We start from the raw sequence: 25,395 nt of genomic DNA, 5'->3' as shown, positions 1-25,395 counted from the left end.
TTCACAGTGCAGTTTTCATTTCCACATTCAAAGACACTGCAGCCCACCGTGAGCTGTTTAACCAAACTGATGAAAGGAAATAAAACCAAGATCCTTTACCTCCTCCTGGTCGAGCATCTGCTCCTTCAGCTTCTCCACCATCTGGCTCTGGTGGTTGATCTCGTCATCCTTTAGTGGGAAAGACACACACACCCACAGTCGTATTATGTGTTCAGTTTCCATTCACAACTATACGCTTTAAACTTACAATAGACGACAGCTGCATGTTGGACCGGATACCCATACATCTTTTTTTCACCATAACTGGATCTGCCACTGTGCGCACATTTTAGAAAACGAAGGCCTGATTTATGACAAAAAGGGAACGGCATCAGCAATTATATGGGCAAAATGATCGATCAGTAACCCGACAAAAGAAAGAGAGTGGCTTCATCAGCATAAAAAAAGTCAGAGTGAGACCAGTGCCCATATATAAATGACCATCAAAGTGCCTTAAACTTTCATTCTCTCTAATTCCCAGAGGTGGTGAGGTGTCTTCTTTTAAAAAAGTAATTAAATAAGAAAAATGCCCCAAAGCCCTGATTTCTGTCTCACTGGAAAAAAATACGGGCTAAAGTAATGAGCATGTTTTAATTCTAAGAACACTGCATACCTTCAGACACCTGCAAAGAAAAGTAGAGATCAGAGACAAGGCTCCATCTAGGTTACAAGCCAGACGTGTAATTACTTTATCTTATATGTGCAGATTATGAGTCAGATGAGCATATGCAAGCTCCAAGGCCAGCCTTCAGGCTCCTCATAACAAACAGCCATTGATGAGCTTTCTTAATAATACTGCAGTACTTGTAGTTCATGTAAGGTTATTGGACATATGCAGTCCAAGGTGTTTGACTGTGGTCGGAGGCTCCACAGCTTCCCCTCTAACAAGGAGGTGAGCTCTCCTCCTGAGCAGGTTGTTGTTAGCAGCCAGAAAATAAGTCCAACAAAGACACAAACACACTGTAGATATAAGCTGTTTGCCACAGAAACAAGATCCTGGAGGACAGTATTAGTTACACTACATATGTTACCAATATGTTACCAATGGTAACAGTAGAAACTACTAATACTGTAATCTGTGATTCTTCAGGTGTTTGATAATCTAAAGAAAACATCGTGCTTTGCAGACCAAAATGCAGAGATGGAGAACAAAACCATGCTTGTCAGGGCCCTGGGTCTGTGCGACCCAGGATCCCTGGGCAGTCATGGACTGGTGATATTATATGTATTTTTGGTGTTGCTGCTGCTCTTCTCCATGCTTGTAGATGTGAGTGTGTGTGTGTGTGTGTATATGGGTGCAGGTGTGTATGTACACTGGTTTACAGGTGCCTTCAGGCCTGGTGGGTGTGGCCCTGCTAGGGGACTGGCCACACCCGAAGCTACACACCTGCCGCTGATCAGGGCTCGTCGGGGGAGCTACTTAGGAGAGTCTTGGAGCTCCCACCGACGCGGGATCATTCCATGAGACTCCACGTTAGTCATCCAGTTGAACTGAGTTAGTGTGTGTATGCCCGCGGTTATATGTGTCCTGACGGCTGCGTCTATTGTGTCCCCCAGGAGAAGTGTGGAGCACCAGACAGCACGAGGGGTGCTGAGACACGGGAGCGGAGAGCACTGAGACACGGACTATTCACGGAGAGACACGACACGGGAGTCAGGGAAAGCACGGGGATTTATTGTTGTTTGTACCATACACTGTAAATAAACGCACTGTTTGTACATAGAGCACCGCGCCTGGGTCCTCCTTCCCCACACCTCCCACGGTTTGCCATGCCGAACCGTGACAATGCTGGATTTTTTTTCCAGCTAATGAAAAGCACAAAATCCACTGGGAGACTAAACAAACTCTAAAAACTATCTGAAGACAAGCAGAGAACATTAACAGATGCTGAGACAAAGACTCAGGGTAAGACAGCACTTTTTGGGCAATTAGGAAAGTGGACACAGCAGGTGCAGGTGACAATAGTTAAAGACAGAAAGAGAAGTAAAACTAAACACAATACACTAGAGGCAAGCAACTATCAAAATAAAACAGGAAATGAGACCTAACACTAAGTTATAACACAAACTAAACACTCAAAAATACTCAGATCAATAATGCAAAACTATAACACCAAAAAACCAAAAGGTTAAAGAGCCGGGGTCATAAGAAGAGGAGGAGGATTTTTAATGCTTGGCTCTACAGAAGCTGCGGGGTCAGTGCTACCAGAGAAAAACAATAATATATATATGTCACATAGTGATCTGCAGCAGCTCGCACACGCCATGCGAGATGATGGGACATACGAGGTACACCGCGACTGAGTGCAATAAAAGAAAAATCCCAGGTATCTGCTATGTATACATTTGTATCCACGAATACATTTAACATATAGAATATCATGCATCAGGTCTGTTATAACTGTACCACATCAGCAGAGACAAAATAAAATATATGCATCCCCAGGGATACATGAATACACAGGGCAGTGTGTGCATTCACACAGCAGGGCATGTACAGGAAAACATGTCAGTATATGCTTCTGCATATTTAAAGGAAAAATCTAGTAATGAAAAAGTAAAATGACACATTATAAAACCGCGTGTGTACGCAGAAGTCTTAAATAATTTAAAGCTTTAACACTTTTCAGAGTTACTACTTCCTCTGTGTTTGCTACATTACTCACTACTATGTGTATGATCCTGAACTCATTAACATAAATAATGTATGCATGACACAGTCTTTGAATTAATGTGTGCATAACATTACAGAAAACGCAGCCGTGGTGTGTGAGGAGCTCTACGTCCGTGCACAAACCATCCTCGTGCACTGTTCGTTCATTACCTTATCGTCTAGCTGTTTGTAGAGCTTGCGAATCTCCTCCTCGTACTTTTGCCTCTCCTCCTCAGAGATATGAACCACAATGGAGGAGGCAATAGAGCAGGGGGTGCAGGGGGTGCAAGGAGTGCAGGGGCTGCATACGTCAAGAACTGACTCCTCAGATTCTGGAAGAACCAGGGGGGCATCCTCAGATCCTTCACACAGCTGCCCCGGCACAGCAGCATCCTCACCTATACACAAGGGAAGATTTTTTTCTCAGGTTTTGAAAATGTGCTGCTCTTATCTCTCCTGCAAATCCTACTGTAAGGATTAATGCATAAAATGTGATTAGAAGGTTAATCCTTAGTTTAGTAAGTGCCCCTAAGCACAATGCAGTGTGCCAAAAATGAGTGTTCTTTACCATATAATCTGATTGAACAGCAGTGCAAAATACAATATATACACAACAGACATATTATCAAAGTGTCAGTTGGCTTGTGAGAGAAATAATTACGCAAACTCTACACCTCGTGGAGGGGACGGTAAAATGTCTGCCTGCAAGCCTAGTGCCCTCCATTGGAAGTATTAAGAGGTTTATGACATGTCTTTATAAACAGTGAGAGCAGAAGGTTAGGTGAAAGACTTCAGTCTGTTCATTTAACAAATAGTGGGATTCTTATGTTATTAGATATGATCCTGTCACATAATGAATTACTGAACACAGTTTACTTTATATGGAAAGACAGAAAAGCTGTAAAGTATGTCCAGTGATTACAATCACTGTCCACTTTGTTAGGTACACCTGTTTAACTGCTTTTTGTCACAGTTTTTCAGTCAGCCAATCACACAGCAGCATCTCAGCGTAGAGTTGTCGGTGCCAAACAGGCTAATCTGGGTGTTTTCAGAGTGCATTTTTCCATCCCACATTGGATGGTCTGAAAAATAAGAAAGCAGAGGTTCTCTATGTGGAAATGCACCCATGCATCCCAGACTATGCAGAAGAGCATTTGAACCTCGAAGCAGATGAGCTACAGCAGCAGAAGACCACACCACTGCAGGAAACCGAGGTTACAGTTTACACAGGCTTAAGTAGAAGATTGGAAAAACATTGGCAGTCCGACGAGCGTGATAGACGGTAGGGTCAGAAATGGTGGAAACAACATGAAGGCATGAATCCATCCTGTCTTGTATCAACAGTTCAGGCTGGTCGTGGTGATATGGTCGGATATTTTTCGCCTACTACAAATTGAGCATCATTCAGAGCCTACCTGAGTATTGTTGCTGACCCTTTATGACCACGGTGCATCGATCATCTGATGGATGCTTCCAGCAGAATAATGTACCGTGTCACAAACTGACTTCTTGGACATCACAATGAGTTCACTATGCTCAATTGACCTCCACATTTGCCAGATCTCGATCCGACAGAGCACCTTTAAGAGGTAGTGGAACGAGAGATTCACATCATGTATGTGCAGCTGCCAAACCTGCACCAAGTGTGTGACGACATCATGTCAATATGGACCAAAACCTTTGATGAATGATTCGAGCAACTTGTAGAATCTATGCAATGAATAATTAAGTCATCTCAAGGCAAAAGGGGAGGGGTGTACCTAGTAAAGTGTCCAGTGCTTGTATTTTTTAGGGTTAAAAAACAGACATAAATTAAGAAAGAATGAGTTCCTTTTGAACTAGATTGCAGATTCTGTGTTGCAGTGACCACTTTTCTCCGACATGTATGTGTAAACATCTTGATGCAGTTGAAAGAAGAGACTTTGTTACTGCTGACTGATTTCAGAAGCTAACTACGTCTGCCTCTGCAAGGCTTCACTACAGCACTCATCTGACTAATTAAAAGCACGATAGGTAGCTCTAAAGTAGAGGAGTGATTAAATAAAGAACTGGAGTGATTCTAACTCTAATATGCTCAAAGTAATCTCACAATGTACCCAGCTGACACTTTGAGCTCCACCTGTTGACTTGACGGTGTACTAATCAATAAAAGTAGCCACAAAATTAAATGTGACAAAGACCTGCATGTGTGTGTCTCTCTACTGCACACCACAGGAGTTCCTGCTCTGCAATTGAATGAAATTTATTGTGTGAGACAAGCGTTCCTGTCTGTGGGCATGCGGGACAAGATGGAGGTCAATAGCATCTTTCTCAAGGAGCTCCTGCCCTGAGGTGGGTAACAACATGGGGGGCAGTGAGGGGGGAGTGAACGCGACGATGTTGTCAAAATGATTAATTAGGAAATTAAAAGCACTGAATTGCGTGGGAGACTGGAAGACAGTCGAGGAAAAGATTATGTGTGTGAAGGAGAATGGGGTGAAGGAATGAAAGAAATTATTTTCACTAAGAGGTGATCGATAAATCCTTGTTGCAACATTTTTAAAATTCAGGTCAGGCTCCGAGGGAATGATCTTTAGGAGAAAAACATCGGAAAAGATTCATTACACAAGTTGAATGTCAACCGATCGCTAGCACTGAGAGCGCTGACATTTGAAAAGACCTCGTCTAACAAAAGAGACGCATGTGCAAGTGTAATTAACAGGAAAAGCGTGTGCCTACGATGCTTCGTATACTTGTGTTTTTTTGTCTGCAAACTGAAACAGTTATGAGTGAGTGCGTGACATGTGAGAAGACCAGTGTAAGTTATGACTTTTCTATAGATGTGATTAGCTCTCGCTTCTGTGAAGATTACTAATGCATAAGGTTTCATAAATCATAAGGCCTGAATCATGTCTTGCCTTCAATACAGTGCAGGGGGAATCCAATTATGCAAAGTGTAAAATTCTGAATAATATGGAATAAAAATAACCAAGGAGGGATTTTTAAGCGTTTTGGGCACAAGTCCAGCACGTTTGTTTGGCTCCCCTTGTCCCATATCTGCCCTGGCAGGTATTCAGATGATATCAAATGAGGTTAAATCTGCACTTGCGTAGACTGCAAAATAAAGCCTGCGGGCTGGTGAAATTTTCATTCCTGTCAGTGAATACTCCTCCATGCATGAAAAGGGACTGGGATAAGGACATGCACTGCAGTGGCTCTTCTTTTCAGAAAAGTAGTGTTTTCTGGGCCGGAGTATCATCTCTCTCGAGCACAAGCTTTTCATCTTTTAACAGCATCGTTCTTTTTACTGTATGGCAGGCAGTTAATCTTTTAAAAAAAAGATTAAAGATCAAGATCTACAATCATTTGCTTAAACCAGCACTCAATTTTCACTCTTTTTGTTTCTTTTATAGGAGTAATTTAAGACGTCTGCAGCCACGCTTGCAGTTCTGTGATGCTTTGAGCTAAATGCTCACCGCGCTGGCGCTTTGCATGTTTTATTACATTTCTACCATCCTATTTTCACCTTTTATAATACTAACATTTGCTAATTAGAACTAAACACAAACTGCAACTGATATTAGTGGGAAAGGAATTAATTCTCTTGAGACCATGAACATGTTCAGTGCAATCCGTTCACTAGTCTCGAACAAAGAGGCTCAACCAGCAAACATCCCCACACAGTCCCTGGCATTAGCGCAGTTGAAAATATATGCATTTCATGGTTCTCACTGATAAACTCAAAATGCACAGGCAACTATTTTTACCGTCTCTTGAGGGAAGATGATGTTAAGTGTTTTTTATATCAGTGCAAGTATTACCATTCCTCCAGCAATTCAGCTCTGCCTCGAGTCTTTGAATAGTTTCCTTCATTGACCTGTTCTTTTCCTTCTCCTTTTCATACTTCTTCTTCCACTGCTCTGCTGTGAGCTCCAGGTTCACTGATACAGTATTCCTAATGGTCTTGGCTCTAATTGGAGGGATACAGTGAGGGAGGGAAGACAGAAAGGAAAGGAAACAGTATGAGGGGAGGGTAAGAGGAAAATATATAGATAAGAGAGAGAGGAAAAAGGAAAGTGCAAGACAACAGAAGAGAACAGAGAAACTGTCAAAACAGTTTCCAGTCGCAGCTGCTTGATGAAAATATGTTTCCATCTCATTAACTGGTATGCAAATTGGGTTTCTTCCAACTTTGGTTAAAAGGGATATGATGAAGAGGAAGGAATTTAAAATATAAAAATGTATCAACCCCCCTGAAGCATATTCACATCAAATATACAGCACTTATCATATAAGGTAGAGTATTTATGGGAGGATAAATAATTCACAAAAAAGTCTTGCTTTAGATTTTGTTTTTGTAGTGACTGAAACATAATCACTGCAAACAAACAATTATGTTTGTTTAATTAATGAACTTGAAGGTCAGTATTTGCTTTGACGTCTTCGAGGCAGCTCTCGTAATTCCTTCAAGTAGTCTTCAGAAATAGTTCTCCGGGCTTTTTGAAGGACATCCCAAAGCTCTACTTTGGATGTTTCTGCTTTTTGTTCCATTCTCTGCCGAGATGATCCCACATTGCTTCAGTAATGTTGAGGTCCGGGCTCTGGGGAGGCCAGTCCATGACTGATAGTTTTCCACAGGTATACTTGTACTGCACTGGCAGTGTGTTTGGAATCATTGCCATGCTGAAAAATGAAGGTGCTGCTAATCAGATGCTTTCCAGGTGGCACTGCATGGTGGATCAAAATCTGATGGCACTTTTCTGCATTCATAATTTAATCAATACCGGTAAGATCCTCTACACCACTCGCTGAAATTAACCTCCAACACATGACAGAGTGTTTACAGATGTCTGTAGATACTCACTGTTGTACCTCACTCCACTGGAAATACTGACATACATAAAAAACACTCCTTTAGACCTGTTGCCACTGGTTTTTAGTCCAGCTCTTTGTAATTTGGCATACATCAGCCTCTTCCCCCTGTTTCCTTTCCTTAGAAATGACAGCTGCCCTTACACTAACACTATTTTGATGAGGTTTTGGTGAAGAGTGGACAGATCAACTGAAGGGCCAGATGCTTCTCTCAGGCCCTGTGTCAGATCTTTGCTAGTTTTTTTCCTCCCCATTTCTTGAGGACATTACTTTTGGATACTGGTCATCTGCTGTAGGTGGTTTTTTTGACCTACTATTTCCTTTTTTTACTTCACTTGAAAAAAAAAAAAAAAGGAAAACCCTTAAAAAAACATTCCCCTGAAAATGACCGAGTTCAAGGACTGGATTAAAAAATAGGAAATGTCCAAGAAAAACTTTGAAAGACCTTCAGAAAACCCAGAGAACTATTGTTCAAGATCACTTTTACAAAAATGCTGAAAGTCTGGCTCCTTGGAAGGAAAATATGAAGAAATGAGAGGGTGGTTCAAGACTTTTGCACAGTGCCATACAACAAAAATATGTGGTTTTACAGCTGAAACAGTTACACTGAAACACCTGCAGCACTCAGTGGCTTTCCCTTCATTTCACACTTCAGTGAGAAAACACTGTCTGTATTCAATTATTCCCTGACATTAGTCAGACAAACGGTGTTATCCAGAGTCTCATCACATCAGAATATAGATAACATGTTGTTTGGATAGGGAAATGCTGAAAATCAAACATCAGGTGGCATATGTTCTGAATGCTGAACAAAGTGGTCATGACTTATTTATGCTCTGCATAAATACACAGTCCACCCATAAAACCTGTACTTTTAATAATGAATGAAACAACAATAACAACAATAATGAGCTTAAGCTAGGATTGCAGACCTAATACTGTTGACTTTTATGTCCATTCAAAGGCTTTTCTGAGAAAATATGCTGAATTCTACAGGGCAGATGTATTTAATGTCGTTTTACAGTATTTCTTATACATTCTATTAATCTTTAAAATAGATAATTGTTGGCACTGTACAGCTAGTGCTTCTGACAAAAGAGAAAAGAGACCAAATCTTTACATTCAAACATCCATTGTGAATTCTCTAACTGCCTTTGCTCTGTAATACATTATTTATTTCAACCAACACTCCAATGTCAGTCTCAATTCATTGGTAGGGGGGAAAGGCTGGATGTCCACAAAAAAGCCTTTTCAGGATCTTTCTTTTCAATCTGTGGGTTTTTTTTTTAAGTCAACAGCAAGTAAAGAGAGGAAATCTGGCAAGCAAACCAAATCAGACTCCATGAATGCAGCTTACCTATCTGAAGAGGGGGGTAAAACAGATTTTGAACAAACAAGACCCAAACTACAAAAAAATAGCCTGCTTCTAAAGCAACTTCGTCAAAGGAAAAGTTAGAGGAAGTAATATGTGAACAGCATATCTGAGGTGAGCACATTTCAGCAAAAACATCCCCGCGACTGCAGCTGAGAGAGACGCAAATGTGTGCTGTGTTTCGCAGCGCAGACGTTCATGGCTACTTAGCATGGAAGAACGTTACCGTTGGCCAAACATCAAGGTGGATTTGGTCTCTGTATCGTTGTAGCTAGAGGGAGAGCAACAGATAAACATGGTGGTGCGGCAGTTCCCGCCCAGCGAGTCCTGTAGGATGCGAGTCATTTTACTGTCACGGTATGGCACATGGGATTTCTACAAAGAGATAAAAAGAAGCGAAGAAAGAGGATTAAAGATAGCAACGGGCAGTGAAAAAGACAAACGAGAGGATTGAAAAGCTGAAGGAAATACTGAATTGCTGCAAGACAGACGTGACGTCTGTCTTTGAAAAACTAAAAATATGTGTTGTTTGCATCGGGAGAAAACAAAGGAAAAGGTGATTTCTCTCTCTCTCTGGTAGATAATTGACAGTATAACCTTTTTAACACTTGAAATGTTTTCAAAAAGACTTTGTCCTTGCTCAGAAGACTGAATAGCAGCAGCATTTCTAACAGATTTCTGAGGCATTTACAGCCTGAGAGCCTTTCCTTTAAGTTTACCAAGAGTTCCCTAAGCCTTTTCAGCTTGTTTCTTTAAAGCCTTCAGAGGCGTATAATAACACAAGACGGGGAGTTTTTTTAATTATAACGACAGAGCTTTAAAGGAGTGGGTAGACTGGATTGTATTACCAGCTGTAGCAGCGGTGGGAATTATGGGTGAGGAGGGACGGATATCTGCTAACAAGCTAGCATGTTTCTACAAGCATTCATCCAACCCAGCTGCAAGACAACAGTGTGGATTTCATTCAAGGTGCACTGCTGTGATTTCCAGCGTCAAATACTTCAGTGTAACTGCATCTCACATGTTACACAGCTGGGGTTTGGGAGTACTTTAAAAAGTAGAATGTGGCAGTGACACAATAATAATAAATACATAGGTTTCGCTAAAACTTGTGCTTATGACCCATTTGGACATAGCCATATCAGCTTGTTCCTAGTTTTAATCTCAAGCTTAGCTAGCCAGATGCTGATAGTATTTGCAGTATGAATACAAAACTGCTAATCTAACTAATGCTTTTCCTAAAATGTCAAAGCGTGCTATTCCTTTATATTGGATGTACAGGGTGGGCCATTTATATGGATACACCATAATAACATGGGAATGGTTGGTGATATTAAAGTCCTGTTTGTGGCACATTAGTATATGTGAGGGGCAAACTCCTCAAGATGGGCGGTGACCATGGTGGCCATTTAGAAGTCGGCCATCTTGGCTACAACTTTTGTTTTTTCAATAGGAAGAGGGCCATGTGACACATCAAACTTATTGGTAATGTCACAAGAAAAACAATGGTGTGCTTGGTTTCAACGTAACTTTATTCTTTCATGAGTTATTTACAAGTTTCTGACCACTTATAAAATGTGTTCAGTGTGCTGCCCATTGTGTTGGATTGTCAATGCAACCCTCTTCTCCCACTCTTCACACACTGATAGCAACACCGCAGGAGAAATGCCAGCACAGGCTCCAGTATCCGTAGTTTCAGGTGCTGCACATCTCGTATCTTCACACCATAGACAATTAGCTTCAGATGACCCCAAAGATAAAAGTCTAAGGGGGTCAGATCGGGAGACCTTGGGGGCCATTCAACTGGCCCACGACGACCAATCCACTTTCCAGGAAACTGTTCATCTAGGAATGCTCGGACCTGGCACCCATAATGTGGTGGTGCACCATCTTGCTGGAAAAACTTAGGGAATGTGCCAGCTTCAGTGCATAAAGAGGAAACACATCATCATGTAGCAATTTCAAATATTCAGTGGCCTTGAGGTTTCCTTTGATGAAGAATGGACCCACTATCGTTGTGCCCCATATACCACACCAAACCATCGCTTTTGTTGTTCCAACAGTCTTGAAGGGATCCATCCAATGTGGGTTAGTGTCAGACCAATAGCTGTTATTTTGTTTGTTAACTTCACCATTCACATAAAAGTTTGCCTCATCACTGAACAAAATCTTCTGCGTGAACTGAGGGTCCTGTTCCAATTTTTGTTTTGCCCATTCTGCAAATTCTGTACGCCGATCTGGGTCATCCTCGCTGAGATGCTGCAGTAGCTGGAGTTTGTAAGGGTGCCATTTGTGAGTAGCTAATATCCACCGAAGGGATGTTCGACTAATGCCACTCTCCAGGGACATGCGGCGAGTGCTACGCTGTGTTGCTGAATGAAGCTAGGACAGCCACTGATGTTTCTTCATTAGTGACAGTTTTCTTGCGTCCACATTTTGGCAAATCCAACACTGAACCAGTTTCACGAAACTTAGCAAGCAGTTTGCTAACTGCGGCATGGGAGATGGGTGGTCTCGTAGGGTGTCTTGCATTGAAATCTGCTGCAATGACCCGGTTACTGCGTTCACCAGATATCAACACAATTTCGATCTGCTCCTCACGTGTTAACCTCTTCGACATGTCAATGGCTGTGAACAAAGGCAAACTTGTAAATAACTCATGAAAGAATAAAGTTACGTTGAAACCAAGCACACCATTGTTTTTCTTGTGACATTACCAATAAGTTTGATGTGTCACATGGCCCTCTTCCTATTGAAAAAACAAAAGTTGTATCCAAGATGGCCGACTTCTAAATGGCCACCATGGTCACCGCCCATCTTGAGGAGTTTGCCCCCTCACATATACTAATGTGCCACAAACAGGACTTTAATATCACCAACCATTCCCATGTTATTACGGTGTATCCATATAAATGGCCCACCCTGTAGAGCTATCTTCAGATACACACAGCAGATTTATTGTAGTGTGTAATTTGGCCTTGACTAGCTACTAAACTAATTACCTAATTTGTGAAATTTAGGTTGTTTTAATCTAATACTTTCAGCTAATTGCAGCCTGAACCCAGGTTTGGGGGAAAAAATGTTTAAACAACATGAAGCTAATGATAGACCTCGGAACAAATCTCCACCGTACCGTTCCTTCAGCCAGCGCTGAGATGACGTTCCCCAGGGCCGACAGAGACTTGTTGATGTTCTTAGCCTCATCCAGCACCGCTCCCTCGGCGCCTGTCTTACTGACCTGACACACATACACCCGCAGACAGGAGGAATTAGTCCGTAAAGAACATTATCAGCAGGGAAATTATGTTTATTTTCCTGGTGGCACTGACACTGTGGTGTAATTTAGCAGTGAGAGGGTTCACTCTGTGCATTTTCAGTTAATTTGTTTCAGTGAATTGTTGCAATAATTGACATTTTGCATGGCAAAAATGTCAAATGGCAGCATGCAGCTCCACAAACTGTAGAAAATCAAATTTGCAATAATAAAAAAAAATCAAATATGAGTAAATTTGTTTAAATGTAACTGTTATTTTAAAGAAATACACAGAAATAATTATTAGAAATCTGTCTTGCAATAAAACTGCAATAAAAAGCACTTCCACAGCATCAGAATGAAGAATTTGTGCATGCACAGCTAATTGCTAACAGACAGGAACACTGACAAGCCCAGACGATTTCCACACTTTGAAAGGAAAGGCACACGTTATTCTGTCATAATCGCCATGGGATGCAATTATTTACGGCAAAATAATGAGGAGCTTAATTACAGAGGAGAGCAAGTCGTCCTATCAAAGCCTTCTGTGGACCATACGTCAGGCTCCTGTTCAGCCCAGTCAATAACGTTTTGTACCAAAGCCTAAAAAGCTGCTGGAGTAGAACCTTTTACTTATTGAGCCCCAGGGAGGACCAAGACAACTTACAGATGCACTATCAGCACTTATCAGCTACAAACCACAGACATCAACATCTATCCAGACTCTACTGCAATCTAACGCTCTAAGTTTTCTACCAATACTATCAACACAAGGAGCCAAGGGCCAGGTTTAGCGGTGCCTCTAATGTATTTTCTATTTGCTTTCCAGCGTTTGAACTATGTCCCAGTGATAGATTGTTTTATAGATGGTGTGATGGGGCTGAGCTGACTCAGATTTCACCTAGAAGACCTTTAAAAGTGGAATGAATTTGTTGTTCTTTGGTTCCCATCAGTTTGATGTTTATCTTGTCTGAAAGCTCCATTTAGCACTTGTTATTTTTCAGAATAAACAGTAACCCTGATAATGCATCTGCGACAGACTGAAACAACCCTACAGATTAGGAATCAGCTCTCGGCCTCTGAATTTTTTTATAAAGTGGAATTTTTAAAAATCAGAGCAATCCAAAGCAATAAAGATTCAGGTTTAGTTGCTTTAATGCATTGTTTATCTGCTTCTTTGATGTCTGAAAACACCATTTCAAAGCCCCCAGTGTTTCAAACCCCTGTCAACAGCAAACGTCTGGAGTTTATATCCCTCCTTTTAATGTTTTTGAAAGAAAAATCCCCATTCTTCCTACCTTCTCACTGCCAGCTAGGTCAACCAGATATAACTTCCCACTCAGCTTCTGCTCAGTCTCCACGTTTTCTTGTTTGATGTTAATGAGGAAGATGCTGTGACTGCGGGAACTATGCTCATTCATGTCTAAAGAACAAACAAAAGTTCACTCAATTTAGTTCAAGTTCAAGTCTTCACTTCATACCTCGCCATGCATTTCTCCCCTTTGCACATTAATCTTGAAACTTTGAAGGGGGAAAAAAAGTCTGACATAAAGTGTCTGACGGAGTGAGTGTCACAACATCAGGAAGATCAACAGTGTGACTCACTGGTGACAGCAACGTGACGGTTGGCCTTCCCCTCATCTATCACATCCATCACCTCCTCGGGACTTGTGACAAAGCGCTCAGTGCAGCCCTTAGTGAAGCAGGAAATCAAATATACGTTCAGTAATATGCACAAATATTAGCTAAACATACAACAGATCATCATGAGTGCAGAGCCAGAATTAATAATTGTGGTTTCTTTAACTTGGACTAAGACAGCTTAGATGAGAACATCGATAACACTCTCAATCATGTCAGGAAACAGTAGAAAGAGTCAGTGTTGTTCCTCTGTACCTACATAAAAATTCTATTTGTCTGTTTTTCCCTCTTTTTTTGAGGGTTTGCCATGTTGACAGCCTCCAGGTTTTGAGCGAGATCAACCAGAGCGCAGTCATTTCCACAAACACAGTAAAGTTAGGTGTGATGATGCATTATAGAGCCCTAGGCGTGCAGATAACTTTATTTTCTTATCATTTTATTAAGCCAGAACTGAGAAAACTAGCAAGCTACTGGCTGTCAGTCTCAGACATGTCAATCTTCTCACGCTGATCTATTCTTATACTCATAAACAACAAAAACAGCATCTTTATAATAGAGAAAAATGCAAACTGAATCGCGTCTGTAGGTGACTCACCTTCACATAAGGAACTCTGTGTTTGTCTTCGTGCACTGACAGATTCGTCTTTGTCACTGTGTTAGGAGAAAAAAATGGAAGATGTCATTTTTTTTATTACCTAGAGGATTGAGCGTGTGTGTTCATGAGTGTAAATGTTTGCCCATGTGTGTGTTTGTGCAAATAAGCATCTGCATGGAAGTGTTCTTCCTTTCAGCACAACTATAATGAGACCTGACTATGTTCCCTTCATATTTGTGAGTCAGCCTCTATCCACTGTGTGCAGCGTGAAAAAATACTCGAGGGCCTGGCTATGAATATTTTCAAAAGAACTGAAGCCTTATTTTTTGCATAAAGTCAAAGTGAGAGGTTAAGCACGTGCCTCTGATAGTGTCAATGAACAAAATACCAATTTTTGGCAAGGGCACTTACTGGCCCAAATTCCTGCATTAGTCACTGCACATTTGAAAGTCTTATCATGTCGGTAATTAAATTTCACCAGATTGTGGAGGCCGTTTTCTCCCTTGAGACTGTTAGTGTGTGCTTGTGTGGTTTCATCCTACAGCCATTTCCCCCCATAGGTTGTTATTCTCCTGCCTCCATTCATCTGGCTTGTTGTTGACTCTTTTTGTTCAGAGCCTAAATGTTCCACAGGCACTGTGGACTCCCCTGCATACAGATGGAGGCTTTCACCACTGTCTCTGGCTCCATTAAAGATGTAATCACACCCCTCTATCCTGGCCTCTCCATCATTTTACACGGGTTGTATATGGGTGATAAGACTATGAGCCGAAATGCTGAGTTGACTCTGGGTGTATACAGAAAATAGAACAAAGCGAAGATACAAAGGAAGCCAGTGAGGTTGTTTACTTTTTCAATTTAACTTCACAGATCAGTTTAATTTTACGCTTTTTTAAATTAAAAGGCCATGAAAAGCGAGGAGGGGAGGGCGTGATAATAAATGTTCCTTTCACAAGAGCGGAATAATTTAAAAGCACACTTCTTTTTCTCGATAGCTTCACAGCTTATATTTATAAAAGTGTCAACTCAAACAGCACCAACGTGTGTTTGTGTGAGAATCCATCAGCGTCTTCATGTTCTCCACAGAATCCAAGTTTTTAGTGCGCCCCAGGGCAGCTGTGGCTACAATGTAGCTTGCTATCGCCAGTGTGTGAATGTGTGTGTGAATGGGTGAATGACTGAATGTAGTGTAAAGCGCTTTGGGGTCCTATGGACTAGAAAAGCGCTATACAAATGCAGGCCATTTGCCATTGCCATTTAGTGTTTGCAGCATTAGTACTGCAAAGTCCATCTTATGTTGTAGCATTATCAGCTGGTTTTGAAACCTAAGACTGTAAGTGTAAACCTCAACATTTTTATGTAGTTAAAACATCAGGAGAAATCACGGGTACAACTCTCCTCACTCCCCAAGACATTTTTAATACGGTCCACTGTTCAGCTAACAGGATTTTAGCTGACCTCTGTTAGGAGATCTAGGGTCACTTTGTGCTATAAGCACTCAGTGGACCCTCACTCAGTTAAACTGAGTAATGAAAAACTCAAGTACTCTGAAAAAAAAAAAACACAGAAAACACATCACAAACCGAAAGAAGTCCAGTTGCCTTCTTTTTTTAGCTTCTCAAAAATTTCCCTTATTAATTCACTCAAAAAAGATAATAAAAATGATAATACAGGCAGAAAAGTCACAGAATATTTTCTGTTTTTCTTTCTTTTTTTACTGTGTAGGACAGAGAGAAGTTGGGAGCCTTTGAGGTAACTCTTTTATTATTATTTTTCTACTGGTATTTATTATAATTACATCTGTATTTACTAAAAAATGTGCCCATTAAGGGTTTTTGTTGTAATATTTTCTTTTTGTCTGTTTCCGTGATGCAGTAGTTGCCTGTCCCAGGATGATTTTCTCCTATGGGAGACAACAACCGAATAATATCTTAAACATAAATATAAAGTGATTAGCCATAAGATTAAAAACCCTGGCACAGATTATCTCCTTGATAATTTAGGACACCTTGGTTCCTGAGATTCACTTTATTATTGCTTTGATAAATACCACCCAACTAATCGTTGTCTCACACCAATTTACCACCACCACATTTCCACAGCTTACAACAAGAACTGCTTAGAAATGGCTGGAGGAACATAATAAAGAGCCCATGGTATTGACCAGCTCCCAAGCTCCCCAAATCCCAATCCGATCAAGCAGCTGCAGGATGCATTGGAATAAGTCCCAACCACTGAGGTCGACCAGCCCAGAGGGCCTGAAAGTTCTTCTGCTTGTATCCCAGTGCCACACGCTGCAGGACACCCTCAGAGGTCACATATCCATCTCATTCAGAAAGAGGCAAGTAAATTTAATGCTGTGGCTCATCGCTATAGATGTGCCTGTCAGTTTGCATAGGGTTCAAACACTTTAAGTAATAAGGTCTTAAAATGTCAACGGTTAAACATGATTCATCTGTGTGTGAGCAGACAGCTTTTAAATCTGTGTTGTGACACAGAAAACTACGAAGCATTAACAAAATTGAGCTGTATTTCAGTTATATACCATCCAGCAGGTCCCGGATTTTATCCATGTAGATCTCAAAGTAGGAGACCTGCAGCAAAGACAAAAAACATTTGATAGCAAATATTTTACCAGGGACACAGAAAGAGAATTCAATGCAGATAAATGAGGAGGATGATAGGTGCTCACTGTGCAAATACAAAATGCTGCAATAATCTGCTGTGGCTCTGATGAGGTATTATCCTCTATTATAAGACCGTGATGTAAAAGGGAAAATGCTGTGGGATGATCATGGTTTATTTATCATGATTTATTGATGCTTGGCTGATTCCACTCAACCCATCCATGTGAGGATTACATCAGAGCTTCAAGTTGTATTTCTACTGAATATATTCCATCTAACAGCAAACATAAAAAAAAAAGAAAGAAAGAAGAAGAAGGTGGTAAAAATGCAAACTTGAACACACAAACGTCAGAATCCACACCAACCTTTATGTGGAATTCAAGATTCTCATCCATGGCAAATATATGTTCAAAAATGTCCTCAGCAATCCGCGGTATTATCCCCATTCCCTGGTGATCATGAAGGTTCCCCTAAAGGAGGATTGAAATGAGACAGAGACATGTAAGTGAAGAGCAGGATAAATGCAGACCCTGGGATGAATAAAGTCGATAGAACAGTAAAAGAAAGGAGAGCAGCGAGGCTTTTGACTTGAAAGCGAACAGGGTTGTTTCCCACAGAGAGTTGTAAAGAAGGTTAGTTTCCACATGAGGCTGAGAAAGAAAGATAGAGAATGATGGCCATGACGGAGGCAGACATAAAGTCAGGACAGGCAGAGGAGGAGACGGTGTTTAAAAAGGAGGAAAATGTGCGTGTATCTCTGTGCTCGCACGTGCCACATTGCGAGGGCTACCTTTTGAATTTTTTAGCAGCACTGTACCTCCATGGTGTGTGTCTTTCCTGAGGAAGTCTGCCCATAGGCAAAGATAGTCCCATTGTATCCTCCCAGTACATCTGAAGCGAGGAAGAAGAAACAAAAGCACGTTAGAGAAGGACGCAAGGGGGGAAAAGAAAATAGGTAAAGAGTGTGAAAATAAAGAATGGCAGGAGAGAACAGGTGCAAAAATATAAACAGATATAAATTTCTATCCTGAGTCACATATGTGGAAACCAAAAAATGATAGCAGCCTGTTATGCCTGGCTTACCCTTCAAATCCTCAGTGCCAAAGTAATCTACTGGTGGTTGGAAGTGTATACTGTTGTACACAAAGAAAGGGAGCTGTATTGTGAGGACCCTCTCCACCCCAGGTCCATTCACCCTGCCCGCTACCACGGTTTGTTCATTGTCAGCAACATCGGGAACACCTGGGCCCAGTGTGCCAGTGCCCTATAAAAGCTGTGGAGCTCAGCTTTTGTGCCCCTCCCCCCATCCCCTAAGTCACTCATCTGCGTTTTTGGGTCACCGCTTCTTATATTAAAAATTCTTAAAAGAGCACCTGCAAACAGCTGCATGGCCATTTGCAGATGAATGATCTATCTGAAAAGGTTCAATTAGGTTTCAGAATTCATCAACAGCACTAGTTACTAGTTACAATGTCACACTGTCAGAGGCACTTCCTACGACCGCTGACAGTGGACTCATCTCTGTGTCCTGTTAGACCTCAGTGCACTTGAAAATAAAGTGCAGGGGTTTGAATCTCATCAATCGATTCTAATTTGTTCACGTAAATGAGGCCTTTTCTTCCCTTACAAAAGTTTATCATGGAGTTCCCTTAGGCAAAAAAACTGCATATATTTTCAGTGCTATGCAGATAATATCCATCTTTATTTATCTAATGAATCCAGATGACACAAACCAATTACATGTCTGAAAGACATAAAGGCCTAATTAATTCAAATTCTTAATTGGCGTCACTATGTGCATCACCTTTATGCTCACATGACCACACGACTGGTTTGTGACATATAGTTTAGTATTTTTACTTCGTTTTTCATGTGGACATTAGTGTCTGTGTGCCAGGCTTTACACTGCTCTAAACACTGTTTTAAACTGTTAGGTTTTCTATTCTCAGTTCTACATGATGTCAGAGAGGGAGACTCTGTAATATGGTCATCTCAGATACAAAGATCTGGCTGTCAGGAGTTGATATGAAGCGAGTCATCCTAAAAGGCTTTTTTCAGATGGTGGATGAACGGAGAGGAGTCACCAAGACCCTTTGTAAAATAAAAAAGGATTATTTTTGAGCGATGAATTATGAAAAGCTACTCTAATAGAGTCCAGAAATGAAAATATGAATGTGGAAAGAAACATGGTAGGTCCCCTTTAATAGTAAGATTATCACACTGAATTTGCTAAAATCTAAATAAACCTGCCAACTCTGTGCACCTCAAGGTGTCAGTCAAAGAGGTTGTGTGATTGCATACCAGTTAAACTAATTATACCCTTATCAACAGGCCCTCTTACCAATTATAAGAGGGCCTGTTGTTTCAGCCGTGAAAAAAGTCGGATTGATTTGAATTCAACCTTGAAGCAGAGTTGCCTAAAAGAGCCAGTTTGCCCTCCAGCATTCAGCAAGCAGAAACTCTGTAAGCTTTGGCGGCGCTTTGTGCTCTGGGCTTCTCACTGCTTCACCCACATTTGTTAAATCTGTGCACAAGGTTTCTACAGTGTGAGTAGCAGTGAATGAAAAAATAAAATGATAAAATTGTTTGTGAACGTGTTTTATCGCGACAGAAATTAAACGGCATACAAAAACAACCAGACAGGAAGTTCCCAGAGAAATACAAATATGTTTGACCTTTGCAAAGTTAGATTGATCTGAGCCTCATAAGCCTGTTGGCTCTGTGGGGTACGTGGTATTTAAGCTTGGTTAGGTGCCGAATGACCTCTGTGGCTACACACAATAAACAACAACTTCCTGCAGCATTAATGTCACCAGGAGGCAGTCAGCGAAATACAGAGCAACTACAGATATATTTCCCTTTTTCTTAGTGGAAGCCATAGCAGAACGCCTCCACTCCAGCTGAGGTTATAAAGAAATACACCCTTGGATGTTATAGTGCTGACAGAGGCCAATAAACCTCTGCGGTAAAAGTCAAACATGGATAAAGAAAAACATATCATCCCAGAAGTCCAGCAGCCACTGGTCAGCTGACCACAGACACATCACAAAGGCTCTCAGCTGTAACCATGCAGAACCCTCTTTCTCTCCTGTTTTCATGTGTTGCTGCCTCTTCTCGTTCATGTCTTCCTTTGTTTCCACGCTGACCATAGTGAGAACAACGCAGAAGTGTGGCACAAAAAAAAGCAAACACTAAAGAATGTGTTATTGAAAGGAAATGAAGGCAGCGGGACACTAGATTGCTAAACTACAGAGACCTTCACAAAGGGAAACACAGAAGAGAAGAGTCAGCACGAGTCTGAGACAAAGACACTGAAAAGGGCAAAGAACCCGACGGCACAAGTGTGAAGAAAAAAACAACGAAAAGGGCAAAAAAAGACACTGTAAGATGAGAAAACTGAGAAAGTGTAAATATGGATATGGTTTCCAAACCTCTTTGCTCTCACCAAGCTTGCCCCCTCTGTTACCTTTTCCCCCTGACGCATTTCAAATCTAACTTCTTATCGCATGCCTTCCTTTCGTTAACTGCCTGCCTTGAATTTTTTTTCAACCTCGCAGTGAAAGCAATCCTGCCTTTTTATTTCTTTTTTTCTCAGCCTGCATGGTAATCTCACCTACAAGTAATCTTGCATGCCAAATCAATCTTTTTCATGCCCCATCTAGAACTAGTTCAATGGAGTTCCACACTCACTTTGAAGGTGGGAGAAAAATGAGCCCCTAACAGGGAAAAAAGAGGCAGACAGACATAAAGAGATGCAGACAGAAGGAAGGGAAAGAGAAAAAGATTCAAAAGTTGAAGGTAATGGTTTTGTTTGAACTATATGCCCCTTGGATATGCCGGTCCTTCTGCGCAATGATAAGCATGCATGTCATTAATCAGCGCATTGTGATGCTCCTACATGCAGGCCGTGTGACTACATCATGTCATGGAAATAGTTTTTTCTTGCATCTTGTAAGGGAGGTGCTAATGGATGCACCAGTGAATTGTCAGTGTGAAGTGACACCACCAACATGGATATCACGATTATGGTAATTCAAGGTGCTCTGTCGTTTTTTCCCTCAGCTGTTGTGTCACTCATACGTCATGGAGACAAAAAACCCCACAGAACCATGTATGTGACTCACCTTTGACTATCTGCTTGGCACAGGTGCTGTAGACCTGCTCCTGTGTGCTGTTAGTTGGGAAGACTCGGTCAAACACATACGCCTTCCCCTGTGGAGGCCAACACAAACACAGTCAGCTATGACAAAGACAGTTTAGAGCGCGCTTTAGATCATACTCAGCACCTCATCCTCCTCTGTGATGTGCTGTAAAATGCATCTTGGGAACTTTGCGAAGCAGAGCGCACGTGACGGAGACACATCATGTTTTTCACTAAAACATTTATGTAAACCCATATTGCCACTATAAAGCAGTGCCACATCAATATTTCCTATACGCAGAGTGAACATGGTTTATGGATGCTCTGTCCATCTGTGTGTAGGCTGAAATAGCAGGGTGTATATCACATTAAGAGGCCCACTGTCTCTTTTTGATTAGTGCAATATGCATCCTGAGTATATTTGATGGAGGCAGTGGTTGTTTCGAATGAGTGCACCGCAGCGTAGAGTAGAGCTTTGAGCAAAAGGTTGTTTGACCCAGAGAGACAGAGAGACAGAAAGAGACCACGTCTGAGGTAAGGCTATTAGAGGCAGCGTTCAAGGACTTCAAGAGCAAAGTGATGGAGATGAGAGAAGAAATGGAGTGGAGGCGTAGAGAAGACGAGTGGCAGTGTAGAAAAAGTGAAAGACAGCAGATGACCTGAAATCAGCATTTGAGAAAAGGAGAATTAAAAAAAAATGCATAAAGACTGCAAGGAAGAAGAGCCTGTTTCTCTGACTGAACCATCAGTGGGGCTAAATAAGTCAACATGGTGACCAGCCTGCGACTACCCATAGACGGGAAGACATGAGCTAATTCAACGCACATGTCTGGACTGAAAGTGAAGACATTCAGTGTTCAGCTAAATGGATTGATTCATCTTCCCAGTGCAGGACATTTAGTAACACACACCACTTGAAGTGGTCAATAAGATCGGGGTTTATTCTACTTTGAGCAAGCGCTGATGTAAATCCAGTGACTGGGAGCTGTCTTGCCTCCTTCAAAAAGCATGCCTGACTGCTAACAGACCCACTTGTGCTTCTGTGCGTGGTGCATATACTATATATGTATACAAGATTCACAGCAGCTGATTGCCTCGAGGACCTTCTCTACCACCCACAAATACGGCATACCTTCACTGTAAGGAGAAGACACGTACCAAGGATGTGGCAATAAAGCTGAAAAACACAAGCAGAAACTTGCAGGTTATTGTTTCGTTTGTTTGTTTCGATTGATCGTGTAAATTATTGCTTTTCTTTCCAACTCCTTAGATCACCATGACCTGGATGGCTGCAAACCTGCATATCATGTAAATGTGTTTTAGTGGTAGACGATCTATAAAGAATGTATGTCTGCCCTTTGCATAAATTGCATATGACCTGTGAGGATGATCTAAACTATGATTATTGCTGTATCAGAAAAACCCCGGTGATCCATACTATCCGTACTATCAGCAACTGTGAATAAAATACAACAATAATTTCGCCAAAATTTTACAGATGGGCCCCATTGTTCCTGAAGGTTCCAAATGGGACAGCAAGATAAACTCGAAACCCCACAGCGCTCCAGTTTACAGTGGCTTGAGTAATAAGTTCTGTCAAAGATGCATGGCTCACTGACTCACAATTTATGGTTTTTCTTTTTGGGCTTTTGAGCACATTTGTTATTTGGTTTTAAAGTTCCATTAAGATGAAATTTTATTTATTTGTCATATCTATTTATGTATTCTGCTTTGGCCGGTGGAAAGAAAAGAGAAAAAAATAAAGCAAAAAGGATAGGTCGACGAATTTATGTCATTTTTAATGATCGCTAAAGAATTAAAGGGAAGTGATGATGAATAATGAAATGTTAGATTAAACTGCATGTGATGGCAGCAGCCACACAGGGGTAAATTAGTCCATTTTTCACTTTATTATTTTGCTTTGCAGTATTCTTCATTAATATAATTCATTAATCATTTGGTTAAACCTAACACTGGTATTATGAGGCGCGCACATAGTAGCATTGTATGGTTTTTCTAAAATGTTTTGTTATATTAATTATGTTTCTCTTTCTTTGAGTTACCTGGGTTTGGGCGGTGGCTGTTTCCTGTCTGGGCAAAAGGCGTGGCTGAGGACTCTGGGGACAAAATGCCTGCTCAGCAGGACCAACCATGGGCTTACCAGGAGCAGGGGTGTTTTGGGTTTAGTTGGGTTATTCTGTGCTTAGTTAATATTAGTGTGTGTTTTTGTTTTCCCCCCTATTGTGTTCAAATGGTTTGGCCAAATCATTATAAAAGCTACCCTCATGTGTCTTTTTAATTAGGTCAGTTTGTGAGTTAAGTTGTGTCTCACTTTGTTTTGTTTAAGTTTCTGGAAATTACTTTTTGTAGAGTTATATTTAGTTGACCTGTTTTATGGGCCTGCTAAGTATGGTTTTGAATTTTGTTAATTTTGGACTTTTTGAGGGTTAAAATAAAGAAAACCCTTTTTGAAGATATTTTTTTGCCTGTGTCCTCTTTGCTTTGGCTGCTTGGTCCCTCACAAATGGTGGCAGCGGTGGGATCTGCCAGTTGAGGACACAGTATTTTTTTCTTTGAGGCTTTTTCACCCCCAGAAAAAAAAAAAGAAAAATGCATCGTGGAGGAAAGGTGGAAAAGAAGAAAGGAGTAACTGTTCAGAAGGAAGCTGATGCTGAGGAGGAAATTGGAGTCTCTGAAGTGGTGGAGAGCACTGAGGTTGAAGAAAGGGAGCCATCTCTGTCAGATCTGATGTCAATATTGCAAGCTCATATGGGTCAACAGGAGGCTCGGGAAGCAAGGCAAGAAGAGGTAACTGCACGACAAGAACAAAAATTCAAAGCATTGCAACATCAGTTTCAGCTTTTACAGTTAGAGGTGCAGTCCCGGACATCATCAGTACCAGAGCTACCATTACCTACCACAGAGTCACCAGAGTCAAGGGAGCTACCTCACATTCCTAGTTCTCCTCAAGCTCAAGCTGAATCCAGTCAGTCATTATCAGGTCAGTTTTCATTGCATGAACCCAGACTGGAAAAGTTGACTGATAGTGATGATATTGAGCATTTTTTGACTACATTTGAACGCATTGCCTTAGCATATCGTTGGGAAAAAACAGACTGGGTTTTTCGATTAATACCACTGCTAACGGGCAAGGCAAGAGGGGCATACGTTCATATGGATATTGATGACTCTCTCAGCTATGACAAAGTTAAAGCTGCAATTTTGTCCAAGTATGATGTTAACCCGGAGACCTACAGGCAGCGATTCCGTTCACTGGAAGTCAGGCTTGATGAGAACCCTAAGGAGTTGTATGCTCGACTTAAAGATCTGTACGGGAAATGGATTCAGCCAAAAGGTAAAACGAACCAAGAAATTGGTGAAATAATCATCCTTGAACAATATTTGAGAATGTTGTCCCCTGAGCTACAGGTTTGGATTCGAGAGCACAATCCGTCTTCTGCAGCGAAGGCAGCTGAGCTGGCAGAAGTGTTTGTAGCTGCCAGGAGGAAAGGGCAACCTTGGACCTGTAATGCAAATAAAATGCCAAAGGAAGGCCCCAAATCAGCCCAGATGTATCATCAAAGGCCATTGTCAGCAGAAAAAACTCCTGTGGGTGAGAACCAGTTTGCTGGCAGACCATTAAAAAATTCAAAAAAGATTGTTTGTTACCTCTGTGGGTTAGAGGGCCACACAAAGCCAATGTGCCCAAAAACCTCAGCTAAGATGGTTCAAATGTGTTTCATGCCACGTTCACATGCTGAACATGGGCTCCAGTGTGACCAGACGGTTAAAATGATAAAAATTGAAGCTAATGGAACAACTTTAAGAGCTTTGCTTGATTCTGGCAGTTCTCGTACACTGATACACAGAGATTTTGTGCCCCCCAATATTGTCCGTGTCAGTGATACCATCCCCATTTGTTGTGTGCACGGAGATGAGAAGATGTACTCAACAGCTGACATGTACATTAAAGTGAATGGACAGACTTACCTTTTAAATGTTGGGGTGGTTGATAACCTGCCTTATTCAGCTATTCTGGGACGAGATTTTCCAGTGCTTTTTGATTTGTTGGAGTCAGACCAGAATCATCAATGCAATGTGGCTGTTACTAGAGCCCAAGCTCAAAAATCTAGTGAAACCTCAGAAGTTTTCAGTGCCTTGCCATTTTTTGATGAGGAATGGGAAGTTGCACTTGTGAAGCCTCGGAAAAGTCGCAGACAGAG

General features: G+C 41.3%; 1 protein-coding gene across 2 annotated transcripts in view; it reads right to left on the bottom strand.

The window, feature by feature from the left end:
• Window positions 1–25,395, bottom strand: part of kif5ab (kinesin family member 5A, b) — a 77,966-nt gene that overhangs the window by 29,563 nt on the left and 23,008 nt on the right. For both annotated transcript variants that reach the window (XM_085354708.1, XM_085354710.1), the window contains exons 2-13: window positions 21,156–21,243; window positions 17,849–17,922; window positions 17,397–17,501; window positions 16,950–16,998; window positions 14,405–14,460; window positions 13,774–13,861; window positions 13,467–13,591; window positions 12,049–12,153; window positions 9,142–9,290; window positions 6,493–6,641; window positions 2,864–3,090; window positions 100–168 (exon numbers count right to left, since the gene is read on the bottom strand). In XM_085354708.1, coding sequence (XP_085210834.1) covers window positions 100–168; window positions 2,864–3,090; window positions 6,493–6,641; window positions 9,142–9,290; window positions 12,049–12,153; window positions 13,467–13,591; window positions 13,774–13,861; window positions 14,405–14,460; window positions 16,950–16,998; window positions 17,397–17,501; window positions 17,849–17,922; window positions 21,156–21,243 — 1,284 coding nt within the window. The remainder of the gene's footprint in view (window positions 1–99; window positions 169–2,863; window positions 3,091–6,492; window positions 6,642–9,141; window positions 9,291–12,048; window positions 12,154–13,466; window positions 13,592–13,773; window positions 13,862–14,404; window positions 14,461–16,949; window positions 16,999–17,396; window positions 17,502–17,848; window positions 17,923–21,155; window positions 21,244–25,395) is intronic.

Source organism: Diplotaxodon limnothrissa, linkage group LG5 (assembly GCF_057381915.1).
Source record: "Diplotaxodon limnothrissa isolate DT_005_m linkage group LG5, D_limnothrissa_male_GT1.1, whole genome shotgun sequence".
In the NCBI taxonomy this organism is placed as follows: Eukaryota; Metazoa; Chordata; class Actinopteri; order Cichliformes; family Cichlidae; genus Diplotaxodon; species Diplotaxodon limnothrissa.
The sequence above is the reverse complement of the archived record's forward strand: the minus strand, read 5'-3'. Positions and strand labels throughout refer to the sequence as shown.